The sequence below is a fragment of the Melozone crissalis genome, unplaced genomic scaffold, assembly GCF_028551555.1.
Source record: "Melozone crissalis strain CALT ecotype California unplaced genomic scaffold, PUWL_Pcris_2 ptg000018l_1, whole genome shotgun sequence".
In the NCBI taxonomy this organism is placed as follows: domain Eukaryota; kingdom Metazoa; phylum Chordata; class Aves; order Passeriformes; family Passerellidae; genus Melozone; species Melozone crissalis.
In genome coordinates, this window is record NW_026535796.1 from 31,631,463 (window position 1) to 31,652,836 (window position 21,374).

Here is a 21,374-nt window from a genome sequence, read left to right on the forward strand (position 1 = left end):
TACCACCAGCTCTGCATGCATGGAAGTGACAGCACTATAATGGATCAACCCTGCAGTCAGCTCTGTGCATGCTTGCCTAATTCCAATAGCCTCCTTTCAAATGCCACATGCCTTTTGGAATACTGAAAATGCATTTATTTTTTCAAATACATAGGACATTTTCATGAACAACTTAGACACTGCCTTCAAGAGACAGCAAAGAAATTTAAAAATTATTTATCCCATGTTATTTTCTTAACCAAGTGAGGAGCTCTACCCTAGTTATTCTAGGCATGTCAGGACACGACTTCATCATAAAGCAATCAACAAGATTAACTTCTGCATCCATGTGACATCTTAAAGTCAGTAACAGTTCATGCAAAGCCTCTATGTTGCTAGATGCTAGATTAGGGCCCACTTCAAACACTCCTCTTTCATCATCATGCCTATGAAACATAGAAGTCTTTCTTCTCATTATACTGCTAGGATAGGCTCAATTACTGCTCAGTAAGGGGACAGTCCAACACAATAAACAACACAGTTACAAGCAAGAAGCTCTCCTATTCAATGTTATTAGGCTACTCCAGCCCACAGAAAGTTCCTCAAGACAAGACACACAGTTTCACTGCACCTAACATCATAACCAAATCCATCAAATACGACAATGTATTTATATGGACACATGCACAATGAAGAAAGCTTGTTATGTTTTTGGGTTTTTTGACACAACAAGTCTCCGGGAAAACTTTTCAGAGAGCTCCAGTAACAGCGTGTCCTCCTGTCATACAGTAATCTCAACTCTGAGCCCCACAATGGAAGTGAAGTGATACCAAACTGCACAACTGCAGCACAGGCTGCACTTTCTGCTACAGCAGCATAGATGTGCCAGCACAGAAAACCACCAAGAGGTACACACAGCTCTTCCACCATCGCTCAGCAAAACCAGCCACTGCAAAGTGATAAACAATGATTAACCTGTAGGTATTGCACTTCTCATAATGCAGTTTTCTGGTGCGTTAGCAGAGCCTGCACCCCTGAAGGTTCAGCTTGTCACCTTCAGCTGTCTGAACGCTCACAATACATACAGATCAAGTAATTTGTTTCAGTCAGACTCTGACACATCTGGCTTTAATCTCCTTCCAGCCAGTCAGAATGACACACAGTAAAAGCATCCTGTACCCGTTTTGTGCAGAGCTGTTGTGCGTTTCTGAGTCGTCACTGTCGCTGATGACAATGGTGTCCCCATCAGCACTGCTGGTGTGCCCATTCGCCATTCCATTGTGATGAGCTGGAGCTATGACTTCCAAAACCTTACACTGCAACCTGCAATAAAACACAGACATTTATTAATGGCAAAAGTCTTTCACTAGTACAAGGAGCCTAAAATTGTAGCGGATGTTATTTTAAGAATACATACATAACTGAAAATTGTACCGTCTACTAAGTAAGCAACCAAGAGCCTTGAACGGAAATACTAGGTAAAATATTAATTTTGTAAGCACCACCTAATAAATGGACAAATTCATCTGCTTACACAGCCATCAGCTTCACTTCTCAGGAAACAAATCAAGTTACTTGTGGTTCTGAGGTTTTTCTTCAGTTCTCATTTAAGTAAACTAAAAAGTTAACTTAATGTATTACTTTAAAACTAGACAACAAAACTCCTATGTTATTTTCATAGTAGTCTAAGAAAAGCAAAAGATTTTGAGATCCCAAAGTATTTTTACTTGTAAGAGATCATCATCTACTACTGTTGATGACCTAAATAAACAAGGCTGAAATGATCATTATGCATCTAATCTTAATAATGGCCCATTTATCTGCTGACACATATTAAGGCTCCATCTGGCATGCACACAATTGACAAAACAAGCCTATTCCTTTGCCATCCTGAATGCTAGTTATAAAAGGGAGAATTAACTACACATCAAAAAGTATGATTAATCAACACTTCATGCTGGGTAACTGTACTGTAGCTGGTTCTTAACCACTAACTTCCACCCCTTTCCAGAATTCCATGGTTCCTATTATTTAGTTTAACATCCAAAAGCTTTGTCTGATTCATGAAAATTAACTGCTGTAGCCAATGGATGTTGTCACATTCTACCACTAAAAGCTCAAAGCATGGAGGAAAAGAACACATAATAATTTTCTCCTCAGGGCACCAAGTAGTCCCACTTGAAATATGTAAAATGAAGAATACATCAAGTTCTGGGCTTGAACTAGTGGTGTCACACTTAGGCTAAAAACAAATAAACCTCACAAAATCCATGACAAAATCTAAAAGTTCTTCTTTCTGAATGGAACATTGGCAAAAAGGAAGCAATGTCAAAATATTTCTTGAACACATCTTTCTGCAAGCAGACAGTACTGCTGAAAACTTGCACACATGGAAAAGACTGGGGATAGAGAAAAGGGAAAGATAAGATGCTGGTAGCCTGAGAAAACCCCAAAGAATTAAAATAATGTAATGACTTTAAAATATCCTAGGTAGTATTCCTGTGACATTATCAGGGATCAGTAATGCAGTTAGACTCTGTAGCTGCTCCCTCCAATAGGAAGGAAGGTCCAGGATGCTCCAGCACGTTATTTAAAAAATATGAAAATAATCTAATTTTAAAAAACCATCAAGACTATTTACATCCTTATATACTCCTAGAGACAACAATATGACCAATGCTTACAGCGTCCATGGGGACATGAGAGCTGCTTGCATGCAGAGGCAGCCTGAGCCCCCTTGGAATTGCTGGCCACAGGCACACTGCCATTCCAATGCAGCCTGTATGTTTCCAAAGCTGGCTGGCCTGGAAGACACGTCCTCCCAGACAGTGGAGACCAAGCTCATTAACTGTAAAAAATCTAAATGGATTCTGTGTGAAGAACCGAGAGTGTCCAAGTATGGTGGAGGTAGAACCTGGTGACTGCTCACAAAGTCAGTGCAAGTCCAACAAGGCTTATTAAGGCCTGGTCCACACCAGACTCTGAGCCCTATAAGTAAAGTCTATTACTAGTAACTTGGTTTTCCAATATTTGGAACATCACAGTTACCTCTTCATATTAAATAATATGGAACCAACTGCATGACAGAATGTGTATTATTAGGCTGGGTTTTTTAAAATCCAATAAAGATCGTCTCCTAAACAAAGTTCTCAGTAGAATTAGTTTTGTTTGAGATTATGAAATACATTTCCAATGAGTCCAACTCAGATGAAGACACACCTCAGCTTCTCAGGGAACCCAGCGGAGGCTGCCACACGCTGGTGCAGTTCCGGCGCTCCCCACCAGGGGGGGCGCACACGGCGCGGCCCCCGCTGACAAAGCGGCCTCAGCGCACGCCCGGCCCGGGCCGTGCTCCCGCACAAAAACACTTCACGTTCCACTCACCGAGGGGCTTTCCAGCTCTGGCTTTACCTGCTCATCCATCGAGCGCCCCGTCATTTACAGGGCATCGCATCTCTTTTTCTAAGAATGGAAATTACATATTCTATACGCTTGATTCAATAAGCAGCCAAATCCCCAATAACAGCTGCATTCCACTCCCGCCCCTTTCCCCTTTATTTTTCAGCAGGAAGAATGACTAACAGACTAAGCTATCTCAGAAAGGAAGTGATACTCCATCTTCTATGCCGTTCAAATCATTACCAGAAACCTTTGGGGAAGGAATCAAGTGAAACACATTACCTGGTGCAATAAAAGCACAATCCTGTGCAATTTAATGCTTACTGATGGACAGGAGATTAAAGACAGTGATGCAACCATTCCTTCTGGCATTAAAGAAATAATCTATGAATGATTTTTTTAGCTTGTAGTCAAGTCATGGCTAATAGCATCAATTCCCTGGACTAAGTGGCAAAAACACAGTTTCTAGTGCAAGTGTTCTGCTCTTCTCAATAACTTAACAATTCCCTGAGTTCACTCACTACAACTCCTATTTTATAATATAAGGCACATAAAACAACATAGCTGAAAGCTGAAGCAAGACATTTAAATGAAGCATACTACTTGAATTACTTCCTAAAAAAGATACTTCAAGATCTTTACCCAGCTTATGTCAAACCATGCTCACTATTCCCATAAAATAACATTTGGGGGCAACTCAATCTAAAAAGACAGCAGCATCAACATAAATATGTACCCCAACTATCCCCATCAGTCAGGAAGCACTTTCTTCAAATTACAATAAAGATTACAGTCACACTGAGTGAATCTCAAAGGCTTTCAAAATAAATTGAGAATAGAACCATTAGGAACTTGCACACAACAGTCCCAGCAACTCTAGCTCAGACACTACTTAAAACAATTTTGCTTACCTATTTCTGCACTACAGGCTGTTATCCACAGTGGAGTCTTCTGGCTCATTGAAAGGATGGCCTCGTGCTTACAGATCTAATTTTTGTTAGGCTCAGAAACTAAGATCTTTGAGGTCTGTTATGGTAAGGGCTCCAATAAACGCTTAGCCTTATGGTTTTATCTTTATTCTTTAAAAAAACCCAAAACAACAAAGAACAACACAGGAGTCCAAAGGTTTTCAACACAAAGCCAGAGTTCAGTATCACAAACATAATTTATTTTTAAAATGTATCTTCTCTCTCAAATGAAGAAGTCTGAGAACTCCCACTGATTTCCATGAATGTTATGTAGGGTTGGTCAGCTGCACAAGCAAAAGAACAGAATTAACTCCAGCAACCCAAGGGCTAGGGACTACAGACTGGGGCACAGGACAGCTCCTAGGAAACCCAAACTCAGTCTCCTTCTGCAGAAACTATTCTGGGCTGTGCTTAGAAGAGCCTACATCTAACAGAAAACTAAAGTCTGACCGAACCTTGTCCCTCCCGGGACTCTAAGGAAGTTGAAGTAGATTGAAGTTACACAAAAGCAAACTGCACTTGCAGCCTAGGCTGCTGCTCCACAAGATACAGAGATGACTTAACAGCTCCTGTCAAATGGGGAGATCTTCCTTTGCCGCTCCTCTTTCCAGCCACATACATGGTGCTTGCTTTTTGCAGCTCTGGCAATCACTTTCATTTATTAATTGTCATGAAACTGGATTCAACTACCTAATAAAAAACTAAACAAAAGAATATGTATTAAAAAAAAAAAAAAACCAAAAATCCCTAAACCAATGTGAAATGCTGGGTAAACTTGTGTCATTATTACCTACTTCAAGCAGCTCACTGAAGGATGGATGAGAACTAGGGCATAGGCAAGTTACAAACACTGACCACAGATAAATAAATGCAGAGGAGGCTGGAGAGCTGTCCATCTACTCAAGAGATGGGAGAAGAGGGGCTGCCATTGAAGACCAAGGCAAATAAGTTTTTGATTACCTCAGCCTTCTACTCATCCATTGTCACCAGTTTTCCAGCACTGTTTATCAGGGGGTTACACCCTCTTGACCTTCCTTTTCTGGTTAATGCACGTGTTAAAACTCTTTCTGTTATTCTTTGCATCCCCTGCAAGGTTCAATTCCAGCTTTGCCTTGCTCTTCCCAGGTCACCTGTCAGTCCTGTCTTCATCTGTCTGTGTATTTGCTTCTTTCTCTTTAGTTTGAACATCAGGTCCCTACTCAGCCAGGCCACTGTGCTATTTTCCAGCAGATGTCAGGGTGGTTGAAGACACCAAGAAGGACAAGAGCCCGTGAGTGCAATGGTTCCTGTAGTCAGCAATAGTTCCTGACAAAGCAATAAGGCTTTGTCAATACAGACACCTTGATCGGGATGTCTGTAGCAGTTACCAACCTTTGTTACCAACATTGCTTCCTTTTGTTGCCTCAGTGTCTGATTTTTACCCACAGGCTTTCAACCTGCTCATGGCTGTTCTTCAGAGACAACTCTTTACACTCATTGCACCTCTTGATGTAGGGGGCAACCCCTCCTCCTCTCTTCCTCCCATCTCTTCTGAACAGCCTGTAGCCATCAATGGTCACAGTCCAGTCATGGGATTTGCCCCACCATATTTCAGTAATGGCAACAAGGTCATAGCTTTCTAGCAGCAAAATGCTTTCCAACTACTGTTTGTTGCTGATGCTGTGTGCTTTGATGCAAAGGCACCCTCAGCTGGGCTGTCAGCTGTGTCACCTTCCTGGAGGAGCACACCCCTGAATTCCTTAGAGATAATTCTCCAGTGGTTTCCCTTTTGGTTTATAATACCTTAGGAGACCCTGGCTCATCTCCCTAACACTGCATGTTCCAACATGGCTCACACATTTCAGAGTCAGTATAATATAGATGCACTTCAGCTGGGCTACTGATTTCACCCCCAACGCTGGCAAGCCTGGTCTTATCCCTTTCCTCCTTCAAACCTAATTTTAAGCCTTTTCAATCATCCCTGCCAACTCATGGACTTTTAGACAGGCAAGCCCCATTTGTCTACAGCAGGCCTGGTGCCATAGAAACTGTCCCATGATTGCAAAAGCCAGAACACCACTGATGGCCTTTAAGCCACATATTGATCAGGTGAGTTCTCCTGTTCCTTTCACCATTTTCCTCCCTGCTATCAAAGGATTTGAGGAAAACACCACCTGTGCTCTTGTTCTTTCAATCTGTTGCCCCAGTGCCCTGAAGTTCTTTTTGACTGCCATGAGATTTCTCTCCTCAACCTTGTCACTGCCAACCTGCACAACTAGAAGTCAGTAATAATCAGAGGGCTCAATTAGTCCTGGGAGTCTCCTGATGACATCCCTTACCCAAGTCCCAAGGATGCAGCAGACTTGCCTGTGGAATGGATCCAGCTGGCATATGGTGCCCTCAGTTTCCCTGCAAAGGGAATCACCTACAATCACCTTTCTTTCTTTCTTAACACCCAAAGTTTTGATCCATCTGGCTGACTGACTTGTTCTGGGCAAGCTCCAAGAGAGAACTTCATCCACACTATTTTCTGTCTGACCCTGATACTGCAGACCTTCATACATTTTCTGCAAGGCCACTTGGAAAGGAAAGGGAGGCTGGGGGGAGTTGTCCTATCTCCCTGGGCAAGGACCTGTTTCCATTGACCCACACCTTTTAGGTCCCCCCTTCTCCCTGATGGTGAGAGGATCAGAGTTTCTCTGACTCTTGCCAAGCTTCCATCCACTGCATTTCTCTTTCTCTCAGGGACTGGAGGATGTGACTCCACCAGTCTGTTTTCTCTCACACTTCCTGGTACTCCTCAGCCTTTTCCCTTCCTCTTTAGAATGAAACAAACCAGAACAAATTCTTTCCTTCATCTCAGCAACTCAAAGACACATACACGTACAAGCTATAAGGAGTTGCAACAGGCCAGGTACCTCCAACTACTGCTGCTGGAGAAGTAGAAGAACACAGTTTAAACAAGAGAAGAGTATCTGCACTCTACTATGTAACAGGCCCAAACCATTACAGGATACCAACTGAAAAACCCTGCAACTATCAGCACTTTTGCTTCCCAGTAAAGTTCTTCCCAAATGCCAAGCAGGCCTTTACATCCAACCAAGGCTGCCATTAGAGAGGCTCTGAGAGGAGAGACCACTTCTCACAGCTCCTCAATTGAGCATTCTGCACACCAGCTTCTGATCTGGCTGGCACTAATTACTCTGACAGAAATAATAGTCTGGTATTCAGCTATGTCCCCATTTCAAGTCAAAAAAACAAGATACCCTGAAGGCTCAGATGAGTTGTAAATGTGTCTCTTTATGCTTTATGATAAGCAGACAAAAACTATCCCTTGGATGGCACATGGCTGTTTCAAATGAGACAGTGGGGGAACACTGCAATACTTTGAAGTCAGCTTTTAAAATAAAACCCACAATGATCAGTGAATCAGAAGCAAATTCACTTTTTAAGACACACGAATGAAAGTAATGTTTTTCAAATGCCAAAATTAAAAAAGCACACTTTTTCTAACAATATATAAAGTTAGTTGAATACAGAAACCCCCATAAGAGTAATACAAGAAGCTGTAGTAGCAAGTGCTAAAAAGCACCAAAAAAAAAGCTATAGCACCATTCTGTTTTGTCAGCTTTAAGGAAGTTTTTAAGAAGCAAATGTCAAGTAAGTGCAGTCACTCATATCCTCGTCCTAACAGTTTTCATACGCTTGAGAGTAATTAAGGAGGTAAAAGACAAGATCTGAAGGAATAAGTGACATCTTTTACTAAGCTAACTGATACTGTTTAATGCACACACAAACAAAAGCACACAACAAAGAGACAGGTTTTATGCAAATAACAGCTTCCTAAAGTACAGAAAGAGCTTCTGCTTTTGGGTTTTAGCATCTTTATTCAAGTTATAATTAAGATTGTATGTTTCCAAGAAACTAGTAGGAAACACGGTTTTGCTTAGGAAAAGAGCAAGTACAGACTAGCTGTATCAGCTGTCTCCTGCAGAATTAGGACAGTACTACACTGGTATATGTATCATTTTGACTGCCCAGCATTTGTTTCATAGCATTAAAAACAAGTAAGCAATAAAACAAACCAAAACCTTTACCTTTGAATTTATACTTATAAAATACAGAGTGTGAGAATGAGAGCTAACAGAGACTGGCAGTGCCAATTGTTGTAACAGCTGTTTTAACAACCCATAAGAAAGGAGCTGCAGGTTCTTTCCCATAAATCATCTTCTCATAGCTTCCACGACTCAAATACAAATATATTTATTAGTCAAAAAATTTACATTTACATCCCAAAGGATTTAAGGGTAGTGGAAAGTAAATTCCTTACACGTGATTTTTCCAGGCCAGAAGGTGACTGATCCTTAAACAGCTATGCTGAGAAAATGCATATTGTATTTCCTTTATGAATAGGTAAGCTGCTCTCCAGTACTATCAGAGATGCTGTTTCACAGACACCATGCTAGTTTTGATACTTTCTGGAATTTCAAATTCACCTTTCAAAATAAAGTAGTAAACTTCCTTTGTATACAGGAACTTACATTTAAGCATTACCACTAAAAAGCCACACAATTAGTAATTATAATTTAAATAATTTAAATTCTCTGTAACTCATTAGTCTAAACAGGCAAGACACTGTCACTCACTACCTAGCGGTCTTATTATATAATAACTCATCCTAGCACTCAGAAGACAACTACAGATATAGAGATATAGACAGATAGATATAAGCAACTTGCCAGTTTGAATAGAAAAGTTGGAAAATTAGCTATAACTTTATCTCTTGCAAGGATTATCTTCCACCATCCTAACTCCTTATCAGCTACAGTCTTGACCAGCAACATGCTTCCTGTGCCCCAGTTAAGACTTACAGAGATGAAAACAGTATGCAAATCTTTTAATTGGCCTAATGCAATGGTTAATCCACTCCTAAATGAGCACTCCTAAAGCACTGGGACACCAGTGAAAACAACTGATGAGTGAAAAGAAGTTTGATCTCTGATTATCTGTTTCCTGCAGCCTGACAATTGTCAGCATCAGATCATTCAAAGCAGAGAAAGGATCTTAACCTATTCAAATGTATGATCAGATGCAGCAATCTTCCTAACAGAACATCATCTACTACTTACTTCTGCAAGTACGCTCATTTTTAAAAGCATTCTGGTGCTGCTTGGTCACAGACATTAGGCAAGTATTCTTTTGCAGTGGTGTCATCTAGTGGTCAAATTCAATGAAAAAAAGATATTCCTTTCTGTATTATTTTCTTCCTTCTTACACACTGACCTTTAAGCCATCTATTTCAGTCTGTAAGTGGCTGACTTTTTACTTAAGTGCCAAACTAACTGATGGACAAGAACTGGTTGTGCTCCAGCCTCCCCATGGGGAAGGGAAGACATCACCACATAAGCTATTTTCAAGAGTGGAGGTAGAGTTGTCACATCTCCTCACTGCTCAAGTCAGACCAAAAGCTTATAGTTTAATTAACTAATTATCAAACTGCTCACTTATATATCCTCATAAAGCAGGACATTACTTCTTGTGATAGCACCCAGACTCAGAATACTGGTGATAAATGACAATATGTTGTTTACATGGGCTGTAAATGAAGTTTTTCCTCCAACAAATTAAAACAGTTGTAAAATCCAAAAAGCGTGCTGCTGACTTCAGGCAGAAAAGAACAGGTCTTACTGCTGAGCAAGTTAAGCTGTTCAAGAGTTGGTTTTTTTTTAGTATGTCTGAGGCATTAGCTGAGGTTACTATTTTCAGGTGGGCCTTCCATATCACATAGTTTCAGCTTTCAGGTAACTGTCTTCAGATGTCAAAATGCTGAAAATCAATTTCACAAGTTTCAAGTATCAATAATAAAACACAGTACTGAGACAGCAACAAATGGACAGGTTCCTGCAAGAGACACTATTCCTTGTGGAAAACCAAAAGACCAACAGGTACATGATGGGTCTTGAACTTCCAGTTTTGAATGTCAAACATAGGAAGCAATTCCAGTAATGTGATCAACATATTTCCTCTCCTTCAATACAGTGTGAGCTAAAACATTTGCTGCTTATTTTACATCTTAATTGACTATGGCTAATATGAAATATTGCTCTAAACCTCCCCCCAATAAAATCTCAAATAATTTCCATGTCTTTTTCAATAAACTACTTTCCATAAACTGCCATGTGACATTCTAATGAACAATATTCTGCAATATCAACTAGTTTCAATTCTTTAGCAACTCAAACTTTATTTTAGATGAAGTTTTGTCTTTTTATTCTATAATGTTTCTGACCAATATTTCAAATAGTAATTTTGTCTTTTGTGAAGGTAGTATTAGGAAAATGTTGTTACTCAATTCCTAAGTTTCTTTAACTGGAAATCTGAGCACCTTGTGTTTGAAAGCATAGCACACTTTGGAGAAAAGTCAGCCACAGTTTGGCCAGAAAAGTCAGACACAAACCAAGAAAGATGGCCATTTTTAATCAATGCATCACTTGAAAGGGTTAAAGAGCAAGCAGAATTATCTCCTTGTTGCTTCTAACAGATTACCAAAATGCACCCATAATTTTTAGAGACCACCTGAACAAGGCAGGATTGGGGGGGCTTTCTCTGCAATTTGTTTCTGGTTGACAACAGCTGCTGGAGACACCAGACATACCAAAACAAGAAGAGGACAGTATATCCCAAACTCTCCTGAGTTCCTCTTACCAGACCTCAGTAACAAGGCAGAATTAGCCAAATTCAAAACTGAGCACCATAGCAAAAGGCTAGAAACCAGAAGAGACATAAGACCAGAAAAAATAATGGAGCATTAGACTCTGCAAAAACCAGAACACACAGGTTTCATACAATCAAAAAACCCATCATCTTTCTAGACTCTGAACAAAGAACTTGTCCTCTCTTTGCAAATCAGCTGTCATGTCTTGCAGTGTTATAGACAACTTCATATGCTCAAGGATAAAAAACATTTATAATAAGCCAAAATGCTAAGCCTTCTAGTGATTGGGCTCCCTAATGCTTATTTCGTTCAAAATCTAGAAAGCTGCAGTCTATCTTATGAGTATATTACACATGCAAAGTCAGGAGTTATAAAATATCAATATTTAAATTGTTTGAACAAGCTTTAGTTACATATGCATTATGTAGCAGGCTTGGAATTAAATGATGCACAGATCTCAGAAAACCAAAAAATCCCGCTGACATTACATGTGCAAAAAACTTTAAAAGCAGCGGAAGAATTTACAACACCACAAAACAACTGGGTTTTCATGATCTGCCAAATTCTGTTGCTCTCATAGGATGCTATTACAATACAGATGGACTGTGGTAACTTTTTCTAGAAAAGATCCCAAAACCGTAGCTGCAAATGACAAATGCATGCTAACAGCTCTGCTGAAAGCCGTCTTATGTACAAGTAACGTGAGCTGGTACACTTAATCCCCAATGCAGTACTCCAACATGCAGGGCAAAGTCAACTGTTAATTGGCACACAAATAACTACACCTCACCTCCTCCCACTTGGTATTCTTTAATTATGTACCTCTGAGCATGAAAGTCCCTCTGCATTACCATGCTATTTGCAGTGTTTCCTGGATTTAGTATTAAAGGTCGGAACTAGTTCCCTGCTATACCTTTGTCTGCAATATCAGTGGCATACAATCAGCTAAGGAAAGCTTTTTATTCTTCATTTTACACCAATTTATACTTATGTAGTTTAAAACATACAATCTCTAGCAGGCTAATTTGTGATGGAAATAAATTTTATTTGAAACTTTAAATCTTTTGAAAGGTATCCATCTCAGAGGCTCAAGAAATTTAACTTATATCCTATACATGCACTGATCAGTGAAAGTAGAACATACACATCTAACAATTTTGTGTTTATCTCAACACAAGTTCAAGTAAACAAGATGTTTGAATTAAAAGCTGGTAAAAAACCCGCAGCACTCTCTTAAGGTGATATCACAGCTATACCTTTGGAAACATCTTTGGAAAGCTACAATGCACACATGCAAATATTTTAGAAAAGTAACAGAAAGAGTTATTCTTGAGGGGAAAAACCTTTTAGAAGAACAATAATTTTTTTGCTGTTGTTTTGGAAACTAACTGTTTTCTACATTTGAAGATATTAAGGCATTTCATTGAGCAAAAGAAAAAGAACAGCTGAACAATACTGACAGTTCATAATATTTGGGTTCCTAAATAAACAAATGAAACAAACAAACACCTTATTCTCTAAGCAAAATACTGCAATACCAGTGGTATCCTGAGTCTAGTCATTTGACAAGTATAAAGATGAGAAAGAGAGAAAGAAACTTTGGATATAGGTTTTCCATACAGAAGGCAGTAACTCTACTGAAGCTGCTCTCATCCTGGCTTTGCAGACTGGCACTTCACTGGTTGAAAAGAATAGAGCAGTGAAGAGAAGGAAAGCTTTTCTCTAAGCACTGACCTTATGTACATAACCATACCAATTCCCTTACAACTTATCTCCTGCAGTGCATTGAGATTTTTCTCCCTGATGTAGTACAAAATTTGCCATAAATAATATCTGGATCAGCCACTACAAAAACTGAGAATAACTGTTCTCCAATGATCCCTTTGAAGCAGCCTGCTCCTGTCACCCAACAAACACCAGTCTATGCACTAAGTATCAGGTTACCCAGAGGAGTGCCTTCTACTCTGAAGTGTAAGCTGTCACCTACCTCCTGAAAAAAAGCAAAATACAATGACCCTACAAACAACAAAAACCCCAGCAGCAACAGCTGAACCCACAAAGGCTTTAGCACCCATTCTGCAGGTACATCCAAGCTAAGCATGTTTTTTCACATCTTAAGCCTCAATCAGGTAAAACAGTAAACTCATTTAGACAAAATATGAACCTTTTCTAGACCTCCCCTAGAAGCTGCTTTAAACAAAGACTCAAGCTTATTTCTGCTATAGAGCATATGTACCAATGATATGAGAAAGAATGCATCTGAAGCTTAAAATTCTTCCAAGGTTTTAATCGGTCCAAGACAGCAATAAAAACATTTGCAGTAAATACACCAGTATAACAGTAAGAATAACATTAACTATGAGTGGGAAGAAACTCCTATCAACCAAAATTCCAGATAATCAACTATTATAAATATTATACAATTAATTCCCAACTTCACTGAAAATGCAATCACAATTTTTGCACTACCTAAGAAGTAAAAATCCAACATTTATCAGTTATTTTAAGCTTTCAGTAGTTTGGCCATTAATTCTGAATGATTCATCAAAATTGTTGTGTGCTTTTTAAATTTGTATCTTCCCCTAATTTCTCACTAAATCTTATTCTACAAACAAACCACCTTTCACAAAAACCAACATTCCTTTGCAAATCCACCACACAGACCAAAAAACATGCAGTGTCAAGACCTGAGAACACTGTCATGTCTCCACAGCTGCTTCAAAGCTGAGGGAAGGTATCAAGCAAGCAACGCAATCCTGCCCTTAATTAAACTAGGGAAGCGCAGTAATAGTATCGCCAACTGAAGCATCACACCTCGCTTGGATGTATTTGTTTGATGGAGTTTATTACCCTGGGGTTTGGGTTCAAAAATGCACACACAAACAAAAATTAGTGTTTTTAAATATACTTACCTTGCACCATTATTTCTAAGTACTTCCACTATTTCATCCACAAAATACCGATCCTTGACATAAGCAAAGATTTCATCACAGATCTCATGCAGGCGGGTGCGATGGGTAAGGGTGGCCAAGTAGAGAACTGGAATGATGAGTGCTTCTGGAAAACTTTGAAGATTATGTCTGGCTTTCTTCTCTGATTCCAGAGCTTCCTGATATGTGAGTCCTGGTTTACCTGTGACAGCACAGCTCCACACAAGGCTGTTGCACAGAATGGTGCGTTCAAAAAAATCACTGGAAAGGAAGAAAGGTCGGAGGGGGAAGAAAAAAAGAAACCAGTTGAGTTCTGACTAATATTTTAAACTTGCTCACAGTTAATATAGCAGCAAATTGCAAATATCTTTTACAGCATGAAATGCAAAAGCAGCTCTACTCCTCTACAGTTTGTAGATATCAAGGGGTATTTGACGTTTTTCAGGCATGGTAAATTGCTATTGTACAACCAAAGTCTCCTCTCATTACAGACTACAGTAAGAGAATCAAGACTTAGACATGCTGCAGACAAATATTCGTGTACAAGAAGCCTTTTGCATAATAATCAGCACACTGGGTTTAATAGGTGTCATATCATACTTGCATATCCCCCATTTCCACAAATATTTGTAAGACGAGCGCCTAAAACTGTTCAAACACGAAATAACTTTAAGATCACAGAAACATGTTGCAACTTGAATAAGTTCCAGATTTTGAGTGCCTTAACTCACAAACTAAAAGATGGGAGAGGCAAAAAATTAATGTCAAGTAGTTCTCTAAATAGTTTTTATTCCTTCACTGTTTGCATAGCTCTTACAAAAAAGCACTGAAATATTTTTTCCTACAGATTCTTTTCCTCCCTAGTTCCGTTAGTAAATATTGATTCTCCTCCTTCCACACATTTCCAATTAAGGCTAAAATTGCATTGTTGTTACTGCTTGCTTACTAGCTATTATATTGGAATCAAGAATGAAGAGCTTTCATTAGTCAAAATCTGCCCATTTTTGACAGGTGTCAGAAGAACAGCAGCTTATTAAAACATTTTCTAAATGAAGTAGATGATGCATCAACTCACAAAGCCATGTTAAAACATATCATATACTATGGATCAGTGATCAGACAGCAAAGCAATCTTTCAATATGCCCCAGTTCAGACAATGCTTTTAGGTGCCTTTACAAATATTAATGGACTAGTATTGATAACTACTGAATACCCATGACAAACCAAGCTCAGAAAGCTTTATCAGTCCAACATAGCTATTTCAAAGCACACAGTACTTTCAGTCAATTGCATGCTACATCAGATGCCTATACTGAAGTTTCATTTCATTCCCTTCACAAAAAAACCAAAACTAAACCACACTGTTCCCATTTTTAAAAGGATAGACCTGTTCAAATAATTTCTAGTAATGAGGTTAAGAGAATTGGACAGTTCACAGTCAGTTTTTTCTTGCAGTCTCCCTGCAAACTCAAGCTGGCAAATGTTCATCGGTGACACTGATGCAGATGACAGTGTTCACTGCAGATGGACAGATGAACCATAACATTTTGTAAATGAAAATGGAAATTTCAGATTGAGGACAATGAAGGGTCTTGGCTCAGATAATCCTTTCTGTATGAGCACAGGATTCCTCTGAGCAAGATATGCTTTAGGAAGAACCATCAGCTGCAAGAAGGACAGAAGAGGAAGGGATAGATAAATTATCTGAATAATATTTAATAGCTACAGAATTTCAGATTTTTGTATCATCTGCTATCCTGCTATCTATTTAATATATTTGACAGTATATGGATAATGTGGGGCTGTTTACTCTAAAGACAAAAAGGACAAGAACAAAGGAGAGAGAATTAGATAAACTATTCTTCAAGATATGAAGAACAGATGGCTGTCAGTCATTCTTTGTGCATCTTTATTGTGTATTATACTTATTTAAACATATTAAAGAACAGGTTAGACAAAAATCTGTTTCATGAGTTTAGATTTAGATGGGTTTTTCTGTGAGGTGACAGAATAGATGAAATGTGATCTCTTCAGGTCTTGTCTTGCCCTACATTTCAATATTTCTGTATTAGAATGAAGTAATTTTTATGGATGGATATTCAATGGATAAAGTAGCACCTACTTCAATCTTCATTCAGCTGTATTTCTAAATATATTTTTGTGTCTCACTTACCCAAGAGGCTCTTGATAACTATCTTTAGCCAGGAAATAGAAAAACACTCTAAAGAGTTACTAAAAATGTACCAGAATATAATTTTTTTAAAACTACAAAAGTAAAACTAAAAAAAAAAGGCAAGGGAGCATCAGAGAGCAAGGGAGAGACAGAGACAGTGTCCCTTTAAGAGCTGCTGTTATTCTTTGTGAGGGGACACCAGGCAGTCATGCTATTTAAAGCAGCAGCACTGAACTTAAAGGAGAAAAAAAATTAAAAAAACAATGAAAAAAAAATTTAAAAATCCCAGTCAACAAACCTCTTTCTAAAAATTCCTGATCCATGATTATTACAAGTACAAAATGCTAAGATTACTTGAACTGAAACATATTTGAAGTAAATATGTTCCATTTACACATGAGCATATTTTGTGTATCTAGTTTCATTCTCCCTCATTTCCTCTTTTGTTTTGTGTAGATTTTTCCCCTGTGAGTTTACAGGGAAGAAAAAAAATAGTGTGAAAAACAGCTACATTCCATTTTGAAAGCATTATTTAGCTATCTTTACCTACAGTACATCAAAACCATCTGTGGCTTAGTCTGTTAGGAGAGTTTCACTGCAATGTTTTAAGGATCTCACTTTAACTTGGTTTGAAAGAAAACAAAATCCCACAGTATACCACTAAATATACTCCTTCTGTCCCTGTCTCTCTCCAGGGGACATCAGTTATCACAAAACACTTGACAAAGACACAACATCTACCAAACCAAGGAAGCAGCAGCAGCAGTGATACTCTTTCCCTTTACTTGAAGGGTGATAATGCCCTTGATCATATTCTACACCCAACTTAACCTCACAACAGCAAGAGCATCTGCTGCTACATCACATCTCAAGCGTTACCTATGTCTTTATCTAGGGTATTATGGTTTCTGGGGCTTCCTTGCTGGTTCAAGATCTCTGTGGCTCTTGGCAACATGGAGGGAGAAGTTCATACAAAACACATCCACAAAGGTCACTTGCATGGATGCATCTGCATTCGAGATGTCCAATGCAACTGCAGCACCCTGGTGATGTCCACACCAACTCAACTACTCGAGCAGCATGGACTAAAAACTAATTTGTCTTTGTAGTTGTAATTAACACCAACTTCTCAGCTGGATGCCTCTTTTCATTTAATTAGTTAGTTTTCTATGCAAGGTAAGGCAAACTGTAAAATTATCATCAAATCATTGAGTAGTAGTTTAATGCCACTACTCAGTAGGTATTTGATAGGAGGCAGGTCATTAACAGAAGCAAGAAATAAATTACTGGCAACCTCTGTGCTGACTGCATTTGCAATGGATATAAAAATCAGCCTCGTAATTACAGCTTTTTCTTGAACTAACCAAATATTCCTCTTGATTTTAAGACTGACTATATTTTTAGTGTGCTTCGAGAGCATTTATTGCTAATATTTACTTCCATTCATTTTCTTAGCATATGTTAGAACAAGTAATGTAGTGTATAACAGGAGGGTAATCAGAGAAGACTAACTGCCATTCTGGATCAGAGTTTTCTTATACTTTTGGTCTCAGAAGCAGTCAAGAACTAGCATTACAAATAATGCACAAAACAAACAAAAACCCATCATAAATGCATTTATTCCTTAACATTTGTAGGTTAATTATGCATTAAGGAATACATTTTAAGTGATGAATTTCTCTCCAAGAAAAGAGGAAAATTCACCTAATTTAACTAAGGGCTTTTAAAAAGCCTTTTGAAAGATCTCTATTTGACTGTAACCAAGAGCTCTACAGGTCAGCCTCTAAAGAAGTTTCACTAAGTTTTGAAGGTAAGGAGAAACTGCTCTTCCCCTGCTCTCACATTCTAGAATGAGAAACGTTCCCACCACTGTGTCTATACTACTCATCATTGTCTTTTTCAAACTATCTTCATATACAAGATTTCCCACACTTTAGCAGTAGCTTTCTCTGCACATTTCTATCAGCTATTAACTGTCACAGACAAGGTGTCAAAGACTGGTGGTAGCATCCCACTGGTTCAATATGTTTTTCATGCATTCCATATATCTCATGCACATCCGTACTTGATTTTCCTACTCTGACCCCACAGACTCTCCTTGCTGGTCTGTCCCTCTAACCAGGAATGTAACCAAGCATGGAAAACATCAGCTTTCCCAGTTTCTGTTACTGAGGATAAATACAACTGGACGTGGCTCTCCCTTCTGAAAGGATTACAAAATTATGTGATTGTATTTCGAATTAAAGAGGAAATACATTCTTTACAGGAAAGTCACTTTACAAAATACTAGTCTTGCCAAATTTTTCTCATATTAGTATAACCATTTCTTATATAGAAAAGAGTAATACTAATGTGTGATTTCTAATCAACTCTACTAAAGCTGACACATGCATGAAAGCAGCTTTGCACCACTAAGTTTGTGCTCTGCCAAAAACCCACCAGACAACCCAACAAAAAACAAACACAAAACCAGCTTGAGTCTTAACTGTTTGTAATAGTTAAAAGCATTCATACAGTTGATGTAGGGGGTGAATTCAGATTATCATATATATATATCTGTACAGCACTCTTCATCTAGTTGGACTATGGAATTTTTAAATTCTCCCCTCAAATAGTAGATTCAGAGAAGTCTGACTTAGACAATGGCTTTCTTTCATGAAACAGCTAATACAATTTTAAAGAAGTGGGCCCTCCCTATCCCTATTAATCTACTTGCCCTTGCTTAGGCAAAGAAATAGGTAATATTATTTTCAGAAGGCATTATCAATCAGCAGAGAAAGCTGATGTTTTAAAGGATCAGAACCTTTAAAGCTGTCTAAAAGATGACCAACCTTATGTTCTCCAGCAGATTATGCCATAACTAACAGTAACCTAAACGTACAACCCATCTGTGCCAGAACACTTTGCTAGGTAAAGAAAGTACTACGTTTTTCAAACCAATGCACCAATTTTATCCAACCTAACAAAAGGGTCAGAAAACAAAACCAACAAAAACAAACCCATTACCAAAAACACACACACCCCCATACACAAAAAACAAGCACAGCAGAGTTTTCTGTGGAGTCTTCCCAAATACCACATTCTAAGGCCTGACCTCTCAGCTAACCACCTCCTGACATTTCTAGGGATTGCCTGTGTGAACACATCTAAATTTACTCCTTAATTCCTGAACTTTGGTTAAGCAAGGAATTTGGTCTTTCATACTTATTGACAACACCTCTGCAGTATAAATATGCCTGTCAGAATACTTCAAATAGTCACCAAACATTTTGAGCCATTTTAAAAGGATACTTTTCATAACCGAAATTGTAGTAAAACTACATGTACCTGAAACATATTTCCCTGTGTCAACAAATACATTAGTGTCATCTAATGATGTGATAATAATTGTATCCAGAAAAGTAGCTTATCAGAATAAACAAATCAATATCAATATAAGCAAAGCAATATCAGAAGCTGGGGGAGGGTGACTTAATTCCTACAGAAACAGGAGGCTGTCACCTCTCCCTTGTTGGGTTCTTATACACCCTATAAGGAAAATACTCCTTACAGAACTCCCAAAAACATAATCAGGACCCTGAGAGTATATAGTTCAGGGAAAAGTAAGGCATTACCCTTCAAAGTTACCTAATCCAGCTTCTTTAAAATTTTATTAAGCTGAGTGTATTTGAACAACAAAAACAAGTCTAAACATGAAAAAGATTTAGGTGTGCTTTTATTTCATATGTGCAAACTAAAAGCATTTTAGATTTAACCTCGTTAGTCTGCACATCTTTAAAAAATTATAGTTTGGATGTGGGGGCCTTTTGTAGGTGGGAATGTTGCTGGATCAGACCGGTGGTGAAAACCTGTAATTTATCGGCTTTTGAAAAACGTCTTGCTAATACTTTCTGTCCATTGTTCTTACAAGCGGTGAAGTGAGTGGCTGCAAGTTCGGGACTACCCGTGCCATCCGCCTTCACTCGTTAACGGGAATTTTACCTATCCTGTTCAATTTTGTACACGCGGGGGAAAAAAAAAAAAAAAAGAAGAAAAATATATAAAGGATATGAGAGCGATAGAAGAAGCGATAAAAGCCTCGCTAGGAAAAAAGCTCCTAAGGCGACAGGTGCGCTCGCTGGGCTTCAGGCGGGGTTTAACCCTCGGCTGTGCCGCACTGGAGAGCTCCGGCGGCGGGACCCCTGCCCCGCCGGACAGGTGCAGCGACCCCGCGCCGCGCCGCGCTGCCCGCCGGCCATTTCCAACCGGAGCAGCCGGCAGCTCCCCGCGGAGGCGGGGCGAGCGCGGCCCTGGGCGGCGCGGCGAGGGCCGCCAGCAAGGGGTTAACCGCGGCGGGAGCCGGCCGGGGAGCCCAGCCCGGAGCAGCCCGGCGGGCCCGGCAGCCAGTGACCCCCGCCCGGCCGTCAGCACAACAATAGGGCACCGGCACACGCCGGGCGGGCGGCCCCGCTGCGCCGGCTGAACGCGGGCCCGGCGCGGCCCCTTCCGCAGGCGGCCTAGCGCCGAGCGCCGCCGACACGCGGCTGCCGGCGGGGGCGGACGGGAGGGAGAGCCCGAGCCCGGCAGACGCTCGTTGCCGCCCGCCGCCTCCCACACGCGCAACTTTCACTTCCCCGGCGGGGGCAGGGGCGACACCGCGGAAGGAGCGAGAGAAGGAAGGGGGAAGGAGCCGACTGTCTTCCTTCCCCGAGGGCGAAGGGGGCTGCGGGGTACCCCCGGCGAGGAGGGGCAGGGGAATCCCTGCCCCAGGCGAGAGATCCGCCCTCTCTTCTCCCATCCCCCTCGCGAGGGCACAGGCTCGGCGCCAGCCGCGGTCCCCCACTCACACCCCCCGGCAAGGCTCCCCGCAGCGAGCCGGGGAATCCCCTCTCCTCCCTCCCTGCCCGCCCAGGTGTCAGAGCGTTGGGGGCTCCAGCCGCTCCCTGCCCGCCGCCGCCGGAGCGCGGGGGGGTTGGCGGGGGAGTGCAGGACGGACATAGGGACGCGGACACCGACGCGGGGCTGTTTCTTACTCGTAGTTCCTGAAGATCTCGTTAGTGACCCTGCAGTAGAAAACACGCTCGTCCGGCCGGAGGTCGGCGGGGGGCTTCACCCTCACGAAGGGCTTTCGGTGCAGCAGCGGCATTGCCCTGCTCCCGGCTCTCTTCCTGCCCCAGGATCGGCTTCAGAGGGTACGGGGGAGAATAAAAAACACAGAGGGATTAAGCGAGGCAGAGGCGCCCACCAGCCC

At 40.5% G+C, this 21,374-nt stretch overlaps 1 protein-coding gene across 2 annotated transcripts in view; it reads right to left on the reverse strand.

Moving 5' to 3' along the window:
• The window catches only part of BAZ1A (bromodomain adjacent to zinc finger domain 1A), a 65,577-nt gene that overhangs the window by 42,903 nt on the left and 1,300 nt on the right, over positions 1–21,374 (reverse strand). For both annotated transcript variants that reach the window (XM_054275879.1, XM_054275880.1), the window contains exons 2-4: positions 21,157–21,306; positions 13,953–14,231; positions 1,159–1,302 (exon numbers count right to left, since the gene is read on the reverse strand). In XM_054275879.1, coding sequence (XP_054131854.1) covers positions 1,159–1,302; positions 13,953–14,231; positions 21,157–21,269 — 536 coding nt within the window. In that variant the 5' untranslated portion in view covers positions 21,270–21,306. The remainder of the gene's footprint in view (positions 1–1,158; positions 1,303–13,952; positions 14,232–21,156; positions 21,307–21,374) is intronic.